This window comes from Loxodonta africana, chromosome 25, assembly GCF_030014295.1.
Source record: "Loxodonta africana isolate mLoxAfr1 chromosome 25, mLoxAfr1.hap2, whole genome shotgun sequence".
Classification (NCBI taxonomy): Eukaryota; Metazoa; Chordata; class Mammalia; order Proboscidea; family Elephantidae; genus Loxodonta; species Loxodonta africana.
In genome coordinates, this window is record NC_087366.1 from 49222833 (window position 1) to 49242089 (window position 19257).

Sequence of the window (19257 nt, forward strand, 5' to 3'; positions counted from 1 at the left end):
CCTGACATATTTTCTGCAATGGGGTGGGATATAAACTGATGACTCATGCTTGGGAAGGTTCATTTAAATGTGCACTGGCATAACCTGGAAGACCCTTTTGAATAGGGAAAAGGTCCTTGAAGAGTGTTTTCTTGGTGGAGCAAGTGGTTAACACGCTTGGCTGCTAAGACAGGTTGAATGTTTGCGTTCACCCCACGGTGCTGCAGAGGAAAGGCCTGGCAATCTACCTCTGAAAAATCAGCCCTACGGAACACTATTCTACACTGACAAACACAGGGTCCCCATGAGTCCGTCTGTCAAGCTCTTTGGGCTCCTGGCTCAGGCTGATATGCCAAATCAAGGGGCAACAGAGCGGGTAATTCTCTCCATAAACTAGGAAGTACGTGGGAAGAGTCCAAAGAGAAGAACTTAAATTTTGAGGGGTTTCCATCCCCCTCGGGTTCACAGACAGCCTCCTCTATGATGACTTTGCTTGTTTTAAGTCAGGAACCAAATAGGCAGACATGTGGCCCCCCAGAGATCCCCACCCCCCTTCCCTGATAAGAAGGCTGTGGGAGGAGCCCCAAAGCCTGGACTCCCAGGGTGGCTGACAGTGGGGAGGTCTGAGCACAACAGTCACTCTTGCCTGCCCAGGTCCTTCCTGGTCACTCACGCCACCAGCAGCCACTTACCCAAGGTAGATGTAGGTGAAGAGAAATAGCAGCATCAGGGAGGACATGACCAACCAGCCGTGGATAAACTAGACAACAGAAGCAGATGGAACGCTCGTGAGGTACCCTCGGGCCCCTAAGACCACAGGCCCATCCATTCCTGGTCCTGATGTCCAAGCCTGAAAGTCTTTCTTAGTCTTTCATGACAGTGCTGGGAGGTTATGAATTGAACTGTGTCCCCCTAAAATATACACGGAAATCCTAACCCCTCTAAATACGCCCTTGTTTGGAAATAGGGGCGTTCTTTTGTATTTCAATGAGGCCATGCCAGAGTCGGGTGGGTCCTAATCATTCCTGAGAGGTGTCTTATAAAAAGAACAGAACAGACACAGAGACACACATATAGGGAGGACAGGTGCCAAAGAACACCGAGGAACTTCTGGAGGCCTTCCCTAGAGCTGATGGCCCTGAATTCAGACTTCCAGCCTCCGGAACTGTAAGACAATAAACTCCTGCTTTTTCTTTAGAGACTCCCCTTGTGACGTCTGTGTTACAGCAGCACTAGCAAGCTTTAGACAAGGTACTGGGTGGTCATTTTACAGACGAAGAGAGGAAGGCACAGAAATTCAAGGAATTCTCTCGAGGTCACCCAGCGAGTACAGAGAAGGAGGTAAGACGAGGTTTTATGTTGACCAACAGCTACACCAGTGCTCTCCCCACCTATTCACACGCTCATTTAGAAAGACTATTTCAGACGTTTGTTACACGCCAGGCACCGTTCTAGGCTCTGGGGATAAAACCAGCAAAGCCTCTGGCCACATGTAATGCACTCCAGTGTGAGGGGAGACAGACCATGAACACAAACAAATACACAATGTATTAGCAGGTAGTGACAAGTGCTACCAAGAAAAACAAACAACAGGCAAGAGAAGGTGACAGAGACTCATGGGAGTGCTATTTTACAGGGTGATGGAGGCAGGCTCTTGAGGGAAGTTTTTTTTTAACTGTAGTAAATAGATATGTAACAACAAAACATTTGCCACTTCGACATTTCTTACGTGTACAATTCCGTGACATTAATTATAGTCATCACCTTGTGCAACCATCACCACCACCCGTTTCCAAATTTTTCCAACACCCTTAACAGAAAATCAGTGTCCCCTAAGCAACGACTCCCCTTTTCCCACTCCTGTTTACCCCAGTTACCACTAATAAATGTTGATCTCTGCCTACTGCGTATCTGCACCTGCCTATTCTAGACATTTCCTATGAGGGGGATCGTACAGTATTTGTTCTTTTGCGACTGACTTATATCACTTGGCATGATGTTTTCAAGGTTCATCCATGTTGTAGCATGTATTAGGGTTTCATTTCTCTTTAAACCCAGAAACCAGTGCCACTGAATCGATTCCGACTCATAGCGACCCTATTTATTTCTCTTTGTGGCCCAGTAATTCTCCATTGTATGTATGCACCATATTTTGTCTATCCATTCATCTGCTGATGGACATTTAGGCTATTTTTACCTTTTGGCTATTGTGAATAATGCTGCAATGAACACTGGTATAAAGGGAGATGTTTTTGAAGAGAGACAACCCAGGGCATCCCCTCCTAGCTGAGAGCTACAAACAGGTCCTCAGAAAGAGAAATGTTGCCATACTGCCAATCAGGAATGGACAAGAATGAGCATAGGGCTGATCCTAAATCAGTCCCTCTGCCAGCTGTCAAAGGAACAGTGATATCAAATCTACCAACCTCACCTCTGAGGAGAGACCCATCCATCACGAGCTCAGGCCACCAGGGACCTCAGCTGGGGACCCAGCCTGCTCATCACGTTAGCAGTGGCAGAGGCCTGGCTGGGAGCACAGCTGGAAGGGGAAGGCCTGCCTCTAGAGTATGCTTCCCCTCCATCCCAACCACCACCTGCCTGTCTGGTCACCATCAGCTCCTGGCCTGAAAATCACAACCTTCAGCTGAGAGGGCACCTGCTTGTCTTGCTCACTGGGGGAACCCTGGGCCCCAGAATGGGGCCTGGCATGAAGGCAGGCTCAAGGCACCTCACTGAAGGAATGGCTGAGCTGCTTCTCAATGGTCTCCTAGACACCCCCTGACCAGCAGCACCTGTTTTCAACATCCATGCTATTTCTAACTTCTTCTTAGGCACGCTATATGCTCTGTCCCAAACAAGCATCCTTCTACCCTGCTTCCCACCACCCTGTTCTTTCCCCAACCCTAATTTTAAGTTCTCCCTCACTTACATTTGCTATTTATTGATAGGATCCCCTGGTGGTATAGTGGTTAAGAGCTATGGCTAACCAAAAGATCAGCAGTTCAAATCCACCAGGTGCTCCTTGGAAATCATATGGGGCAGTTCTGCTCTGTCCTATAGGGTCGCTATAGGGTCACTATGAGTCTGAATCGACTCGATGGCAAAGGATTTGGTTTTTGTCAGGTTTTTTATTGATAAGCTGCAGCTCAGGGACATTTCCCGACAGCCCCTCCCACTTCTCACCCCAGCAGCACCCTCGGCTCCATCATTGTACTACAACCCCCATCTCCCTAGACTAAGCGCTCCTGCCTCTCTACCTGCTCAATGAATGGTGACTGCTGCGTGAGCAGTGCAGGCTGTGCCTGCATTTAAATAGCTTCAAATCAGGTCAGGCCTCGCTTAGGAGTCCTCGAATGGTATAAATGGTTAACACACTCAGCAGCTAACCAAAGGGATGGAGGTTTGAGTCTACCCAGAGATGCCTTGGAAGAAAGACCTGGCAATCTACTTGCGAAAAATCGGCCACTGAAAATGCTACGGAGCACGGTTCTAGTTTTGGCCACCCACACAGTGTCAGAGTTGACACGAACTGATTTAACGCCTAGCTTAACTTCCTTTGAGTCTTTAGGGTTTCAAAGTCTTCCTTGGATGAAAAGACTGGAAAGCAACGTCCAAAGTCATACAGCATCTTTGGAGGGCGGAAAATGCACGTGACTCAGGCTAGGTGGGACTCAGCTTCGCCACTGCTCCCTAAGGCCAACCCTAATGGCTGCCAGGCAGGCAGACTGAAGCACAGAATCTGTCTTTCTCCATCCAAAAGGGAAATGGAAAATAAAAATAAATCTGGAGGAGAAGAGTCAGGGTGAAGGGAGCCTAAAATAGAACTTCTTACTTCTTGGGAAGGAGAAGCAAAATAAAATTAACTTCTGAATAGGAGAAGTGACACTCTGAACATTGCAATGAGGAACTCAATTGAGTGGGCTCATGTGTCAACTTAAAAGATAAGAGTATTGGGTAATCCCTGGTGGGGGTGGGGTGGGACAAATTCAGAGTCTGCTTTGCAGAAGGAGTCCCTGGGAGGTGCACATGGTTGATGCCTGAAAGTCTGGAGGTTTGAGTTCACCCAGAGGTGCCTTGGAAGAAAGACCCAGTGATGTACTTCCAACAAATCAGCCACTGAAAATCCTACGGAGCATAGTTCTGCTCTGACATGTACGAGGCCTCCATGAGTTGGAGTTGACTCGATGTAGCTGTGTTTTTTTTTTTTTTTTACAGAAAAAAGGAACTTTGACAGTTAAAAAAGTAAGTAAAGGTGGCTGTGTGAGGGGCCCCACCTGACAGAGGTGTGCGTAGACTGGAGGCGGGGAGGGCGGGCAGAGGGCAGGCATGTCTGGGTCCTCACCTTGTAGCAGCGGTACTTGTACAGCACAACCAGGAAGATGGTCATGACCACGATGACACTGATCATGATGAGTGTGTTGAGCACGGAGTTGAGGAGGCGCTGGCCCACTGAGGGCGTGTCCTCGGTGAAGGGTGTGTAGATGCTGAGGGGAAAAGAAAGGTGGATGGTCTCTGGTCCTGCCTGCCATGCACACCCCACCCCCGTGCAATCCTTGTCCCTGCTTATAGAGGCCCTCTGGGAACACCCCACTGCTACCACCCCCATACCTCTGCCCTGGCAGAGTGCTGCCCACTATCTCCTTGTCTCCCAACCCATTTCCCATCACCTGACTGCGTACCTGTGGCTCTCAGCCCGATGACTGAGCCCAGGGTAACCAGTAACCAGCTGCCATCACGTCAACTCCAACTCATAGTGACCATGTGGGCATCAGAGTAGAACTGTGCTCCATAGGGTTTTCAATGGCTGAGTTTTTGCAAGTAGATTGCCAGGACTTTATTCTGAGGTGCCTTTTAGTAGACTCGAATCTCCAAACTTTCAGTTAGCAGCAAGCCCGTTACCCGTTTGCACCACCCAGGGACTCCATGAGTTGGAGTCGATTCGATGGCAACTGGAGCCCAGTGTCGCAGTGGGCTCCACCCCCACTCGGATTTTGAAACCTTTTCTGGAGGCTTCTCTGGGTGCTACTCTCTCTCTGTCCCCGCCCACTTCTCCACTCCCTCCAGCACTTCCATACCCAAACCTTCTCCAGCAGCTCCCCTGGCTAGGACTCCTCCACCCTCCTGCTTTCCCCACCCCAAGTAACCCAGTAGCTGCACTTGCCGCTGATAAACTAAAAATCAGAAACAAGAAGCAATTGATTGATACCTCGCTCTTTCCAACATGGACTGCTGGAAGCAAAAGGCTGGCTAAGTTCTCTTATGGCTTTTCAACTGGGCTGCTCTGAATTCCCAACAGACTATAAACTTCCCGGGGGGCTTGGGGGGCGGCTTCTCTCTCTACTCCTTTCTTTGAAAAAAACCAAACAAAACAAAAACTGAACAAGAACTCCCCAGTTAAAAGAAGATGCTCAGGAAGGTCAGCCCTCAGCAATAGTGACCCTGGGGCAGGGGGACGGGGTGGGGGAAGCTTTCCATTTGTCTCGGCTGCTCTGGGTATGTGTTATTTTTACTAACGTAAACAGAACACTCTATCCATCTCCTTCACGAGGCTGGAAGTGAACTACGGAACCATCTGGTTCAACCACCGCCTTTTACATTCAAGCAGCAGAGCCTCAGGGAGGAAGTGACTTGTTCGAGGTCACAGTAATCGGTGGCCCAGCTGTGACGGAAGCCCGACCTTTGGATGCTGGGCCTGGTGCTGCGCACAAGGACTCGCCTTCTGTAATAAATGCTATTGTGCCCCAGCACTCATTCTGGGGCAGGCACTGTTCTAAGCCCTCTACGTGTGCTCGCTCACTAATTTTCCCAGTAACCCCATGACTAAGCCCATTATACAGACCAAGAAACTGAGGCATAGAGTGGTTGAGGACCATGCCCAGCAGGTGCACCAGGGCGTGAACTCAGGCAGCCTGTGTGGGTCTGCAGGTGGTCAACAGAAGCTGTACACATCCCTGACCCCACCCCCACACCCCGCCCCGCCCCAACTCACAGTTGTCCATTCTTCTCTGTGTAAAAGCGCACGGACTTGATGGTGGCCACCACCACGACCATACACAGTGTGACAGGCACAAACAGCATGATCACGTGCTTTGCCCCGTATTTGAGGGTCAGTTCTTCCTCCAGGCCTGAGGGCCTCCCAGGCACCCCGCTGCAGACGTAGCGATCAGGGTCCTCCTCACAGTCCTCTTCGTTTTCCTGGCTTCTCTGTGGGAAACCACATTGTGAGGGCCACAGGAAGCCCCCCATGGGATGCCCCTCACAGGATATCCCCCTAAACCAATACAGTGCTGGGATTTTTAGAACTCCAAATAAGAAGTTTTTAACGTGGCTTTCCAGATGCAAAAATCAGTCTATTAGCTGTAGTTTGGACAGGGGGTGCTAGAATTTCTGGGACATTTCAAAGGTTGACAAGGATAACAGTAGAGAAAAATGTGAATTGGCACCAAGCACCACAACGCAGGGAGGGGGGGTCACTGTAGCCACAGAGAAGGGAAGCCTGCAGGCCCACAACCAGAGTGGCTAAAGATCAAAAGATCCTTCCCACGTACAGGCTGTTCCAGACACCGTTCAATTCTGTTTACATGGCCATACTGATCCGGGAGGACACAGGCCAGGTGGCTGGAAGAAGAGAGATTAAACATTTTTGCTCGATAAATCATAAACTAGAATCACTAGCATGTGTAGGAACTCTGATTATGAATAAGACATTGGAAATCTGCAAGGGAAAAAAATGACTTTGACCTTTTTGCCCCAGAAAATTAAGTATACAAATTTTTAACCCTAGAGAGGCTAAATGGGTGCCCAGCATCTGGGAGGACAAGGGGTATGGGAAGGTACCAAAAACTCAAGCCCACTGCTGCTGAGTTGATCTGAACACATGGCAACCTCACACGTTACAAAGTAGAATTGCTCCATAGGGTCTTCTCGGCTGTAATCTTTACAGATGAATCCAGCAGGCACTCCTTGGAAACTCTATGGGGCAGTTGTATTCTGTCTTATAGGGTCGCTATGAGTTTGGGTTTTTGGTTTTAATCATTACGGAAGTAGATTACCAGGCCTTTCTTTCGTGGTGTCACTGGGTGAGTCCAAACCGCCAACCTTTTTAGGTCAGCAGTCGAGCGTAAACCATTTAAGCCACCAGGGACCTTACTATGGGAAGGCAGGAGAGTACAAATGAGGGGCAGGAAGCCTGTCAGATGTGGGCGCAAAAGGGTCTGCAAGATTTTGTTTTGGAAATTGAGGGTCATCAGCTGTGTTGCTAATTAGATTAACAGCCAAAGAAAAAGTCAAAACAAAAATCAGAAACGTTGTTTCAGTATCATTTCTTTGCAGAGAACATTCTAAATATTTAGTTGAGAAGCGAAAGGAAAACTGTTAATGAATAGAAACTAAAACAAAAATGCACACAAATTTCAGAATAAATGAAGAAACAAGTACAAATTTCAGCAAGGAGGATTAGGCTTGCTGGAAGAAAAAATTCCACAGGGCAAGGTTTTAAAATACTACAATGGGCAAAATAGACAGTGGGGTTTGGGCAAAATCAGATGCTGTTTTGCCCTCACAGGGGAGGAGGCGGCATGGCTAAGAGACGCTCCCAAGTATGTCTCATCTTCATATTATCAGCCCCTGGCCTGTGGGTGGCAAAAATAAGTCACAGTGTAGCCCATTTTCTCCCAGCTCAAAAACCAAACACAAACTGTTCCTGCTGTTGTTAGGTGCTGGTAGGTCAGCCCTTGATTCACAGCAACCCCATACACAATGGGATTGAACCGTTGAGCTCCATAGGATTTTCACTGGCTGATTTTCAGAAGTAGACTGCCAGGCCTTTCTCCCTAGTCTGTTTTTGGCTGGTAGCTTCACTGAAACATGTTCAGCATTGACAAATAACATTCTAAAATTCAAGGCAGTTGACTTGGCTTAGGCTTTTGACTAAAATGTAGGTCCGACTCCATTTTGTCAGTTTCTCAGAAGTTGCTTCTGTTTTGCAATTCTCAGAAAGCCTGCTAAGGAAATATGTAAAATTTTTCCTATTTACCAGAGGTTACACGTCCTTACCATCCTCTGATCTGGTGGAAAGAACTAATGGTATAATAAAAACCCAACTAGTTAAACTATGTGAAGCCTTAAGCTTGTCTTGGACTAAAGTACTTCCAAACTACCTCGTTTGGACCCCATAAATTAACTTCTTATGAAACTGTTACTCTAAGACCTATGGTCAACCCTTATTTTTCAACTTACTCTGATTCTAATTTAATTCAACCTGAATTACTAAAATATTGCCGCTCCTTAATGCAGTACTCCAACAAAACTTGGAATTACCTGAACTATTTACTATTGAACCAGCTGACTGTGTATATTGAAGAGGCATCAGTTACAGGATTTACTTGAGCCTCACTGGAAGGGACTATGTTTGGTCCTCTCACTAAGCCTTTTACCACTCAATTAAAGAGAATTAAGACTTGGATCTACCTGTCTCAACTAAAAAAGTCTAAAACCCCTACCTGGACTCGTCAAACTACAAAAGGACTTAAGCTGAAATCCAAATGGCGTGGAGATCGGAAGCAGATGACACCTGATGCAGACAGCTCCCCGCAAGATCTCAGTACCAGGCCTGTTTCAGACCCCAGATAATGCAAGCTTTCGAACTTATTGGACTTTGCTAAATGCTCATTGGTTTTGAGATGTTTTAGTTTATAAGCTTGGATTTGTTGACTGGTAAGAACTTCCCATGCATACAATTGATATTTTTGCCATTTGCTTTATACTTAATAAGCCATTCTTTTTTAAATTGCCTTATTACATTGTGTTGGTATTATTCCTCATTTTAACATTTTATTTTTCCCTTACAAATATTTTAGCCTAGTTATTCTTGATAATTGCCTTTAGTTAGCATTTTTACATTACTAAATCCTTCTTAAGTTTTATTTTACCGCTTTCAGTGGTTTCTATTAATGCATGGAAAGAAAATGCTTTTGTTAAGCTAGTCCAATCAGTGGCTAATGCTGGGAACCTAACTGATTGCTGGATTTGCCATCAAAAACCAAGGTCAGGGCTTGAACACTCTGATTCCCTGGCAGTGGCTGTCCTAGATTATAGCTTCATACCTGATTCTGCTATCAACTGTAGTGTCACCGTTACATGAAATATGCATCTCAGGTTATGGCACCCCCCAGTCTCCCAGTCTGGCCTCGAGTGCCTGGCTTTAATCTAACCAATGTAATCACTCAGAACTATAATTGCTCTAAGACTGCAAAAATGAGAAAATCATCCAGTCTTCACCGCTTCCTAATGATCTGCACAGGTGAGCTTCTAATCCTTACATATGTAAGGGCCCCCAGGTTTTTTCAAAAGTCAACAACAATAGGTAATTCAATACCTGGTTGTCTAAAAGGAAATATGACTGAAACATGTCTAATTTCCTTATGTCAAAAAAATTTTAACTCATTAAAATTAGCCAAACTCTATTTGCGATAACTCTTTAACAGAAGATTGCCTTGCCAATACCAACAATATCATTCCTGCCCCACACAGCTGGACTTGGAACACTATAACTTGTGCACCTTACGTTGTTTTCTTATGTGGAGGTTGATTATCTAACCAATACAGATTTAAAAGCAGAAGATAAATCTTATGCCTAGGCCTTTCCCTGCCTTGAGACCTGGAACCTACAAGGACAATGCACCCTAGGCTACTCAGAACCCCCTTTAGACATTCACTCCTACGATGAATGTAAACACTGGACTAAAGACTTAAATATCCTAGTCAGACATCGCAGAGAAGTCAAAGATACAACCATTACAATCCTATAGCCAAATACCATAGCATGGGATATAGGTTTCTTAGATCATTCTTCTCTTCTGTCAGAGTAGCCCAATTTGAAAGGACTCTCCAAAACACGTCATCCACTATGGAACAGATGGCTAATGACATTGCAGCACAAGAATCCCTAACATCTTTATATAGTCTCGGATGACAGAATAGCTCTTGACTTTCTTCTAGCACAAAAAGGAGGAGTCTGTGCCATTGCTAACACCTCTTGTCATGCCTGGATAAATACCACTGAAAAGGCAGAAGAAGGCATAAAAAAATTAGACAAAAAGTGCCTGGTTGCATATTAATCCTGAACTTGACTTCTCATTTTTTTGACATCTTTGAGATTTTCAATTTGATACCCAATAACATAAAATCTTGGTTTCGTTCCATACTGCAAGTAGTTTGATTTTGTTAATTGTTACTGTACTAATTGCCTGTATAATCACATGCTTTGTAAAATGTGTGTTAAACCTCTGTGTTCAATCAACTACTCCCCTTACTATTCAGCACATTATGTACTTTGAAAAAACATCATGTTCAGAAGAGTTAGACCTTACACTTTAGCTAAAGGCCATCCACCTTGCCTTGTCAAGTTGTCTCTTCCAATTCGACCTGTCTCTACCCATCTTCACCTTGAAAGATCACAGAAGCAGAGCCCCAAATTACGGCATGATGAAGATGTCAGTGGTGGTAGCTGGCTATCCACACAACAGCATCTGGGGTCTTAAAAGCTTATCAAAGTAAGCACTTACCCACCAATAAACAGATTAGCCTCTCTACCCTTTTGGGAATAGCATCTGGGGTCTTGAAAGCCTATTCGAAATAGGTGGCCATCTAATTAACTCAAGAAAAATAAGTACATGCAGAAGAAGGTACGCTTATAATAGTGATCAGTGAATTTCTATTGAAATTCTTGATCAAAAGAGGGGAATGAAAAAGCATCCCAAAATTCAAGGCACTTGTCTTGGCTGAGGCGTCTAGCTCAAATGTAGGCTTGATTCCATTTTGTCAGCTTCTCAGAAATTGCTTCTGCTTAGTAATTCTCAGAAAGTTTGCTAACTAGGTCAATGGTTGCTGACTAGGGCAAAATTGCAATATAAATCATTTGGCTTTCACAGGTGCTAGGCATATGACTTTAGTGGTTAAGTCGATTGTCAGAGGATGCCCCTCAAAAAATGTTTTTCTAACCTACTTGCACTTTTCCACAGCTTTGTTTAAACTAACTAGGATCTCAACCAGTCAGAAATATTTTAGCTATACCTCTCTACTTGCGGTTTTTGCATTTTTAAACCCTTGTTACTAGACTGCTCTTTGGAGCACTCAGTGAATTGCTTTTTCTTTGTATGTTCCCGGTTTAAACTGTACTCCTATTTCCTCAACAAACTTTGGGGTTTTACTTTTAACAGAGTACTGGTTTTTTGTTTTTTTTTTTGGCAACACTACAGCATCATACCAACACACAAGCCTCCATCGACAGACAGGTGGTGGCTGCCACATGAGGTGCATTGGTCAGGAATCAAGCAAATCTGGGTCTCCTGCATAGACAGTGAAAATTCTATCACTGTACCACCACTACCCTCAAAGTATACTCACCCCTTGGCTACCATGTCTGATCATTTACCAAGTATGTTTCCCTCCAGGAGTTTTCCTTTAGCATCTGTGCTAACCTGTCCTAGCATCCAGGCATCCAAGCTCACTCTCATATGACTGTGTAACCTACACCTATGGGGTCTGGGGTTGTGACACTGAGAATCATCCAACCCATTCGAAAACCAATCTTAAACAGATTGGGACTTTAGAGTCCACAGTAAAGCTCTCACAGATGCAAGATGTTACTACAGATCCACCAGGGAGACTGTCACCATTTTGTCCAATTCCCACCTTCACTTCTTCCTCCTCCTGCATCCAGGAACCCTGGAGGCCTATCTCAGCCTCTGCCTGCTGGTGGGCACCTACCCACTGGGTGGTGTTCTCTGCGTCCTCCGGGCCCTGCCTGCCCTCCTGGTGGGTGCGCGGTGTGGGGCTCTCAGCCGACATCAGGGAGGTCCTCTCGTCACACACTTCCTCCTCGCTGTCAGAGGCCATGAATGTGAGCATGGCCCTGCCTCCCTGGATGCACCTGGAAAACGAGCACAAGGACCTCATGCCACTTCCCTTCAAGGCAACGGGCACCGGAGGGCTAAGGGGTGGCTGAAGAGGATGACTTAAAGATCTGGACACAGGCCCTGGCACCAAGAGAGACAAAGTTCCTACCCCACAAGAACCCTCTTGGGGTCACACCACTGTTGTGGAGCAAGAATCCCTGGAGCAGCCATTGGGGCTGGAGATGCCCTGTTAGGGACATGCCTGAGAAGATGCCCAACCAGAAAAGTCGGGACCACTTCTGCACCTCACCCACTCATCAACAAGCATCTAGTGAGCACCAGCTGTGTGCCAGGAAATGTGTTGGGTGCTAGGGATATAAAGATGAGCAAGAACACGGGAAACATAATGTCATTGAATTGTACACGTTAAAGTGGTTGAAATGGCACATGTGTTGTTATATATATTTTACCACAAAAAAGAAACATACTTGTCCTTATAAAAAACAAAAACAATGTCACCAATCATATAATCCAGGTGTTCACCAAGAGGTACATAGGCACAAAGAAAGGACTACACCTTGGTGATTAGGGTGTTTTCTAAAGAAATATCTGATGGAGACAGGCTGTCCCAGGTGGGAGGGAAGGACACAGGGCATGAAGGATAGTCCAGCTGGGCCCACATGCCCAGGCAGGGCAGTGGGTGGAGCTAGGCAGGGTTATGAGGCAGGAAGGGCCACAATAAGGAGGTTGTACTTCACCCTGACAACGGTGGCAGATGAGATCAGACCTGTGTTTAGAAATTATCAGTCTACCTGCAGATGGCAACGGGGAGTGAAAAGAAGGAAATGTGCCCACCAGGAGATTACTGCACAGTCCAAGGGGGAAATGAGCCGGGCCTCAGCTGAGGCAGCAGCAGAATAGATGCTCAAAAGGAGCTGATCCAGAGAGGGTTAGGAGGAGAGGAGGAAGAACCTGATGTGGGCAATAAAATACAGGACAGAGTCTGGGTTGATGGTCAGGCATGAACCAAGATGTGGAAAACAGGAGAAGAAAACTTCAGGGAAAAGATGGTAAATTTGATTCAAGAACTTGAGTGTTTGTGGGACAAGAGGGGAAGCTGTCTAGGAAATGTCCAAGTACATGGGTCTGGGTGGAGGGGGAATGGTAAGTCATGAGTTCAGAAGCATCCAAAATGGTGTTTATACTCAGCAGCGCCATGAGAACCTGATGCAGCCCGAAGTCAACACTCAGATTAAGCTTCGGGGCTGGTAAAAACTTCAGATGGAGTTCCTGGGTGGCAAAAAAAGTTTAGCTCTTGGCTACTAAGAAAAAGGTTGGAGGTTTGAATCCACTCAGAGGTGCCTCAGAAGAAAGGCCTGGTGATCCACTTCCAAAGATCACTGCCATTGAAAGCCCTACGGCTTGCAGTTCTACTCCGGTACATACGGGGTCACGAGTCAGAACTGACTCAGCGGCAACTGGGTTCTGTTTCAGACGACCTCTGGGGGAGTGTGACTCTCCCCGCCACCATCCTGGATGGAGACAGCTGGGCTACCCACAGGGCCAGTTCTCCCCATCACTAACCTCCTGGAGATCTCAGGGCTGAGCTTCAGGAGTCTGCGGACAGACAGCAATGTCTGTGTAGGGAAATGGGTTCTCTTATGTGGCCTCAGTTCTTTGGAAAAACCGTTTGAGAGATTTTCCCCCTAAACCCTCAGGAGTTGCTTTCGCTCTAGTTTCCTACCCTAGAGGGTTTGTTACTTTTGTCCTGGTTGATGGACATTTCCTGGGGAAACTCTAAACAACCTGATGGTTTGGTGCTTTTAATCTGGTCCTTGGCTGCAAGTCTGCCCTGTGACTGGTTTATTTCACACATCTTGCAGGGATCAGTCAATATACTATGCAAATAGTGGCTTTAAAATCCACCCAATAGGATTTAGTGACCTTTGGGGATTAGTCAGTTCATGGTCCTGCTGGGAGGGCCATGCCTTGAAACTGACAAGGAGTTTGCTTACATAAGCAGAAAATCCCCACAGAGGTTTCTAGAGGCAAGGGGAGGAGAGAGGCAAGGAGAAAGGAGAAGCAGAGAGAAGAGGCGAGGAATCTCCTAAACAGGCTGTAACACAAGTCAAATGCTATTAACACTGAAGACAGTGAAAAGCCCAGAAGAGGCCCTACAGCAGAGAGCTGGTGGCAATGGAGAAAACTTCTGCTAGGAGAGAAGCAGATGAGCAAGCTACTACACTGGTCATGAGCGGGGCCAGCTAGCAGTTCAGAGGCCGCTGGCGGGGAGGACAAAGGCAGAGAGGCCTGCAAAGCCAAGAGGAAGTGCGCATGGCTGAGAGGGGGCCTGCACCGCCAAGAGTAGGTGTGCATGGCTGAGAGAAGGGTCTGCTTTCACGCACGGCCAAGAGAAGGTCCTGCTACATAGCCGAGAGAGACAGCTGTCCTGGTTGGAAGCTATCTTGCATTGAAGGAGAGATGGATATCCTCCTGAAGCCACCGGTGAAGCTTCCCCCACTCTTCCACAGTTTCCCACCCCCCTGGCAGCCTGCCAAGCCACACATTCTAATTGTGGCTCGGCCAGACTGTGCCAAGCAGGCCCTAACCACAGTTTGAATTTTGCAAGAAATCCCGTACACATGCAAACCAAGATCTTGGCGCATACACAGGACCTGAAGAGCCATGGTCCCTAACTTGACCCAGAACCTGAACTTGGCTGGAGAGGAAGATGTTCTCCAGCACACAGCTGCATCCGAGCCAGTTTGCAAAGCGCAAGTTCCCTTCCTTTGCAAATGACTCAGCACCTGAATGTCCAAATATGGACATGGGAGGGATTGGGGTGTCGGACTTGGGGCGCCAATCCAGCCCCCTAAGGACTGGAGGGCATAAAAGCACCAAGCTCCCCTGGGGCTGAGAGTGCATGGTCTTTTGGCTGCTAGGCCCCAAGTTGCTCCTTTTTTGCACAAGTAATAAACTTCCACTTTCTGTTTCCCTTGCAATTGGTGGGGTGATGGCCATCTTATTTCGATCTGCTAATAGGACAGGACAAGAATCCTTTGTTTGGTTTCTCTCCCTCTTTGGGGGAGCCTTCGAAATCTTGCCTATGTGCTTTCTGATCCTGAGTTGTTCCTGTTACTTCCAAGTTGATTCCAATCCCAAGTTGTTCCTGTTACTTTCCTACTAAACCACATAACTGTGAGTATGGTCTGTGAGTTCGGTGGGGCCACTACAACGAAATATCAAGCCCAGCAGAGAAGTAGAAAGTGCAGTGGAGTAAATGGCCAGTGTCAGAAATGGTGAAGAAACTGGGAGAGTGGAGGTATGTCTGACCTCCAACTCATAGGAACCAGCTTTGTGCTGATCCTGATTCTTATCCTTTGGGAATTTGGGCAATACCATATGGCGCTAGAACACCGTCTGCTCTCTGCTTGCTAAGCATTTGTCTCCAAATAAGCCATCTATGCGATTTTCAAATAAGCAGGCCGTTCCTTCCACCAATTCAGCCAGTTTTTTGTTATGTTTTTGTTTTTGGACCAAGCAGGACCTGTGGCTGCTACTCTTTTTGAAGACAGTAACCCTGGCTGTGGCCTGGATTATTCCCACATGGACTCTTAACTCCATCCCCCAAATATAGGCACACTGCAGAGCCTGCCTCTGTTCACCTCCAGGACTACCAAAGCTCCGTCAACTCACAGGGATTTCAGAATGAACAAGCTCCCCACCATCAAGAACACACACACTTAGGGCGGATAAGACAAGCACAGGAGTAACAATAGTACAAAGATAGGTGATAACGACAACGTGCTACCAGAGTCAAACAGAAGGGAAGTCAGTCCATCCAGTTGTGAGAATGAGATGTTCTCTGTCTCGTGAAGAAGTACCTGTAATGGGGCTTACAGACTAGGCAGAGACTGAAGGAGGTGGGTCATTCCAGAGAGAAATAACCACTTAAATAAGTGCATAGGGTGGGGGACACGATTCCAGTTGGCTGGAGTGTGGGCACCTGGTCAACAGCAGTAAGCAATAAGGCTAGATAGATGGAAAGACATCCTAGGGCGAGCTTGGGTGCCTGACTGAGGTTGTTTTTTGTTGTTAGCTGCCATCAAGTTGGCCCCTGACTCATGGCCCCTGTGTACAGTGGAACAAAACACTGCCTGGTCCTGTACCATCCCCATGATTGGTTGTGGATTAGACCATCGTGATCCACAGGGTTTTCACTGGCTGATTTTCAGAAGCAGATTGCCAGGTCTTTCTTCCTTGTTCACCTTTGTCTGGAAGCTTCTCTGGAATTTCTTCAGCGTCACAGCAACACACAAGCCTCTGTTGACAGACAAGTGGTAGCTATGCATGAGGTGCACGGGCCAGTAATTGAACCCAGCTCTCCTGTGTGGAAGGCAAGAATTCTAACACTGAACCACCACTGCTTTAGCTCAGCAGTGGGGAGCCAGCTAAGATTTCTGACAGAAAAGGGATGTGAACTGAAGTGAACTTTACCAAGAGCAATGTGCCAGCTGAGTAGCACTCTAGGTGGATCTTGGCTCTGCCTCTTCATGTGGAATCTCCCTAAGAATAGGCTCAGCCCAGTGCCCAGGAGGGCAGATTTACCATTTGGTGGCAAGTCCATGGGGGCCAGCAGAGTCTACACAACAAAGCTCAATGTGAGGGGACACACCTGCAAAACCCTGATGTGGAAAGCTCTTGGCTTTGGTTCCTCTATCTCAAGTGATGAGAGAAACCATCTGGTGGGGATCGAGGAGGAGCTTTAAGGTTCTCCTCTGTGAGGCGCAGGACTTGTCATCACTACTCCCTTTACAGTGGTAGGCACACTCAATGCGAGGCACCTGAAACAAATAGCTGGCTGCACTTTCTCAGTCGAAATTATAGTAGTCCATCCAGAGCAGTGCCTAAGATGGGATCTGAAACTACAGGTGGCTCTCTCAACACTTTTTTTAACATGTCAGTTTTGTTTTGTTTCAGGCATGAATTTAAAAAAGTTATGATCTCCCTCCGGTTTTTCCCATTCCTCTGGAGCTGGTGACTTATCTTTGTGGTGACTGGAGGAGCAGATAAGGGAGTCTTCACACCTAACACCACAAGCTGCGGACCCCAGGGCAGGGGTAAGCTCACCCAGAACCACAGCACTCCAGGCTGCGTCTCCGAGTCGCCCAAACAGCAACACAAAAGAGAAATGGAAAACCAGGGAGCAAGATGCTTCTTTAAGAAGAACGGGTGCAACTGGAGGCTGGGAAACCAGGGTGAAGTAAGATTATCTGTTGCTGTCGAGTGGATTCCAACTTATAGCGACACCAGAGGACAGAGCAGAATGCCCCATAGAGTTTCCAAGGCTGTAATCTTTATGGAAGCAGACTGCCACGTCTTTCTTCTGCAGAGCTACTGGCAATTTGAACATGCCCAGAGGCACCTTGGAAGAAATGACTGGTGACCTGCTTCCCAAAGGTCACAGCCATGAAAACCCTGTGAAGCACAGTTCTACTCTGAAACACGTGGGTTTGTCATGAGTCAGAACCAACTTGACAACAACCAGTTTGCTTTTTTCTTTGGTTGGAGTCCCTTAAGATGAGTGTTTCTCAAACCTGGGTCCAGAGCGCCCAGTGGTGCGGAACACCACCTGCTGAGCCTTTACTGTGTGTCAGACACTAACCTAAGCCTTTGCTTGTATCAGATCCTCCCAATTACCCTGTGGGCTTGAAGAAGGGCTGTACATCTTCCACATGTAACTGCGCTGCTCTTCCCCACTGTACAGATGAGGAAACGGAGGTTTAAAAAGTGACTGGTCCGAGGCCACCCTTGGATGTAGGCAGGCAGGCTCCGTGCTATGCTAGGTTGCTTATTAACAATGCAGCCTCCCAATCACCATTCCTAACACACTGTCCAGGGATCTGCATTTTGAGATGGTCTCAGAGTGATTCCATAGCTCACTCTAGACCCAGGGACCCGGTGGGCTGAAGGCCGCCCTCTCTCCGTAATCAAATGCCCCAGGCACAGCCCCTGACCCAGCACTGCAGGTGTTCAGTTACAATCCAGCTCCTGGCCACCAGCTGAGGGTCTTGGGGAGTAGCAATCTCACTCACCTACCTTCACAGCCCCCCAGTACTGATTCCTGAATGACCTGACAACACCCCCTTCCCAGGAAGCAAGTAGGGAGGAAGAAGAGTGGAAGTTTTCAGACTAGGAGAGCTGTGGGGGAGAGAAGAGAGTTCTCAGGCTTAAAAGTCCCCAGAACCACGCCCACTGTGGAGGAGGGTGTGGAAAAGCTCGGGCTCAGACACCACTGGTACCAGGCAGACCCACCTTTCTGAAGAGCTAGTTGGCTGTAAAAATCAAAAGCTTTAGAAATAGTCATACCTCTTGAGCAGGAAAGGCTACTTCTTGGAATTTATCCTCAGAAAATAATAAAAGATTTATGTAAAACATCTTCACTGCAGTTATTTATAATTGTAAAAAAAAATAAACGTGCAAATCACTGCAATGTCTGACTCTATACTGTGGCACGGACATCTGATAGAGACTATTACATGATCACTGAAATCTTATTTTAATGAAGATTTAATGAGTTTCCTGAAAGCAGGAGCCACATCCATTTGGACACCCCAGCGTCTAACTAAGGGTCTGCACATACTAGATTTTCAATACATAGTTTTTGAAGGATGGAAACTATGTAACCATGTTCTTGACACCATTATGTTAGTACAAAGTAGCTTATTTTATAGAATTTCTTCGCAAGTCTTGTTGTGTTTAAAAAAGATGTTTTAAAAATAAAGTATTTCAGATGTTATAAAAAATATATAATTTAACTAATTTAATTAAATTTAATAGAATATAAACTTCACATATGTAACCTGTAAAAACAAACCCGTTGCTGTCGAGTTGATTCTGACTCATGGTGATTCACACATACAACCATCTGAATTCTATCATAAAACGTGTGTACAGATGAAGGACTGGCGAGAACTAATACAAAACATTTTTTTTTAAAAAAATCCTTTGCCATAGAGTTGATTCTGAACTCATGACCACCCATGGGTTACACAGCAGAACTGCTCCGTAGGGTTTTCTTGGCTGTAATCTTTATAGAAGCAGATTGCCAAGACTTTCTTCCTCAGCACTGCTGGGTGAGTTCAAACCACCAATCTTTAGGTTCGCGGCCAAGAACAAGCCACTTGCACCACCCAGGGGCCCGACAAAACATTAAAGCTTGCTATCTTTGGATGGTGGTATTGTGGCGATTTTATTTTTTTATATTTTTCTGCATTTTTCAAAGTTCCTATCATAAACATGGACTACATTTATTTTTTAAAGGGGAAAAAAGAGCATCAACAGACAGCCTTCCCTCCCCTCCTGCCTCTCCAGCCTCCCA

The 19257-nt window shown here is 46.5% G+C and overlaps 1 protein-coding gene across 5 annotated transcripts in view; it reads right to left on the minus strand.

Moving 5' to 3' along the window:
• PSEN2 (presenilin 2) overlaps positions 1-19257 on the minus strand; it is a 38648-nt gene that overhangs the window by 15295 nt on the left and 4096 nt on the right. For 4 of the 5 annotated variants that reach the window (XM_064276786.1, XM_064276787.1, XM_064276788.1 and 1 more), the window contains 4 exons: positions 11749-11911; positions 5969-6183; positions 4322-4463; positions 672-739 (listed from right to left, as the gene is read on the minus strand). In XM_064276786.1, the coding sequence (XP_064132856.1) occupies positions 672-739; positions 4322-4463; positions 5969-6183; positions 11749-11889 (566 nt within the window). In that variant the 5' untranslated portion in view covers positions 11890-11911. Of the gene's footprint in view, positions 1-671; positions 740-4321; positions 4464-5185; positions 5321-5968; positions 6184-11748; positions 11912-19257 lie in introns of those variants that run through there. The other variant, XM_064276790.1, reaches the window with a different exon arrangement.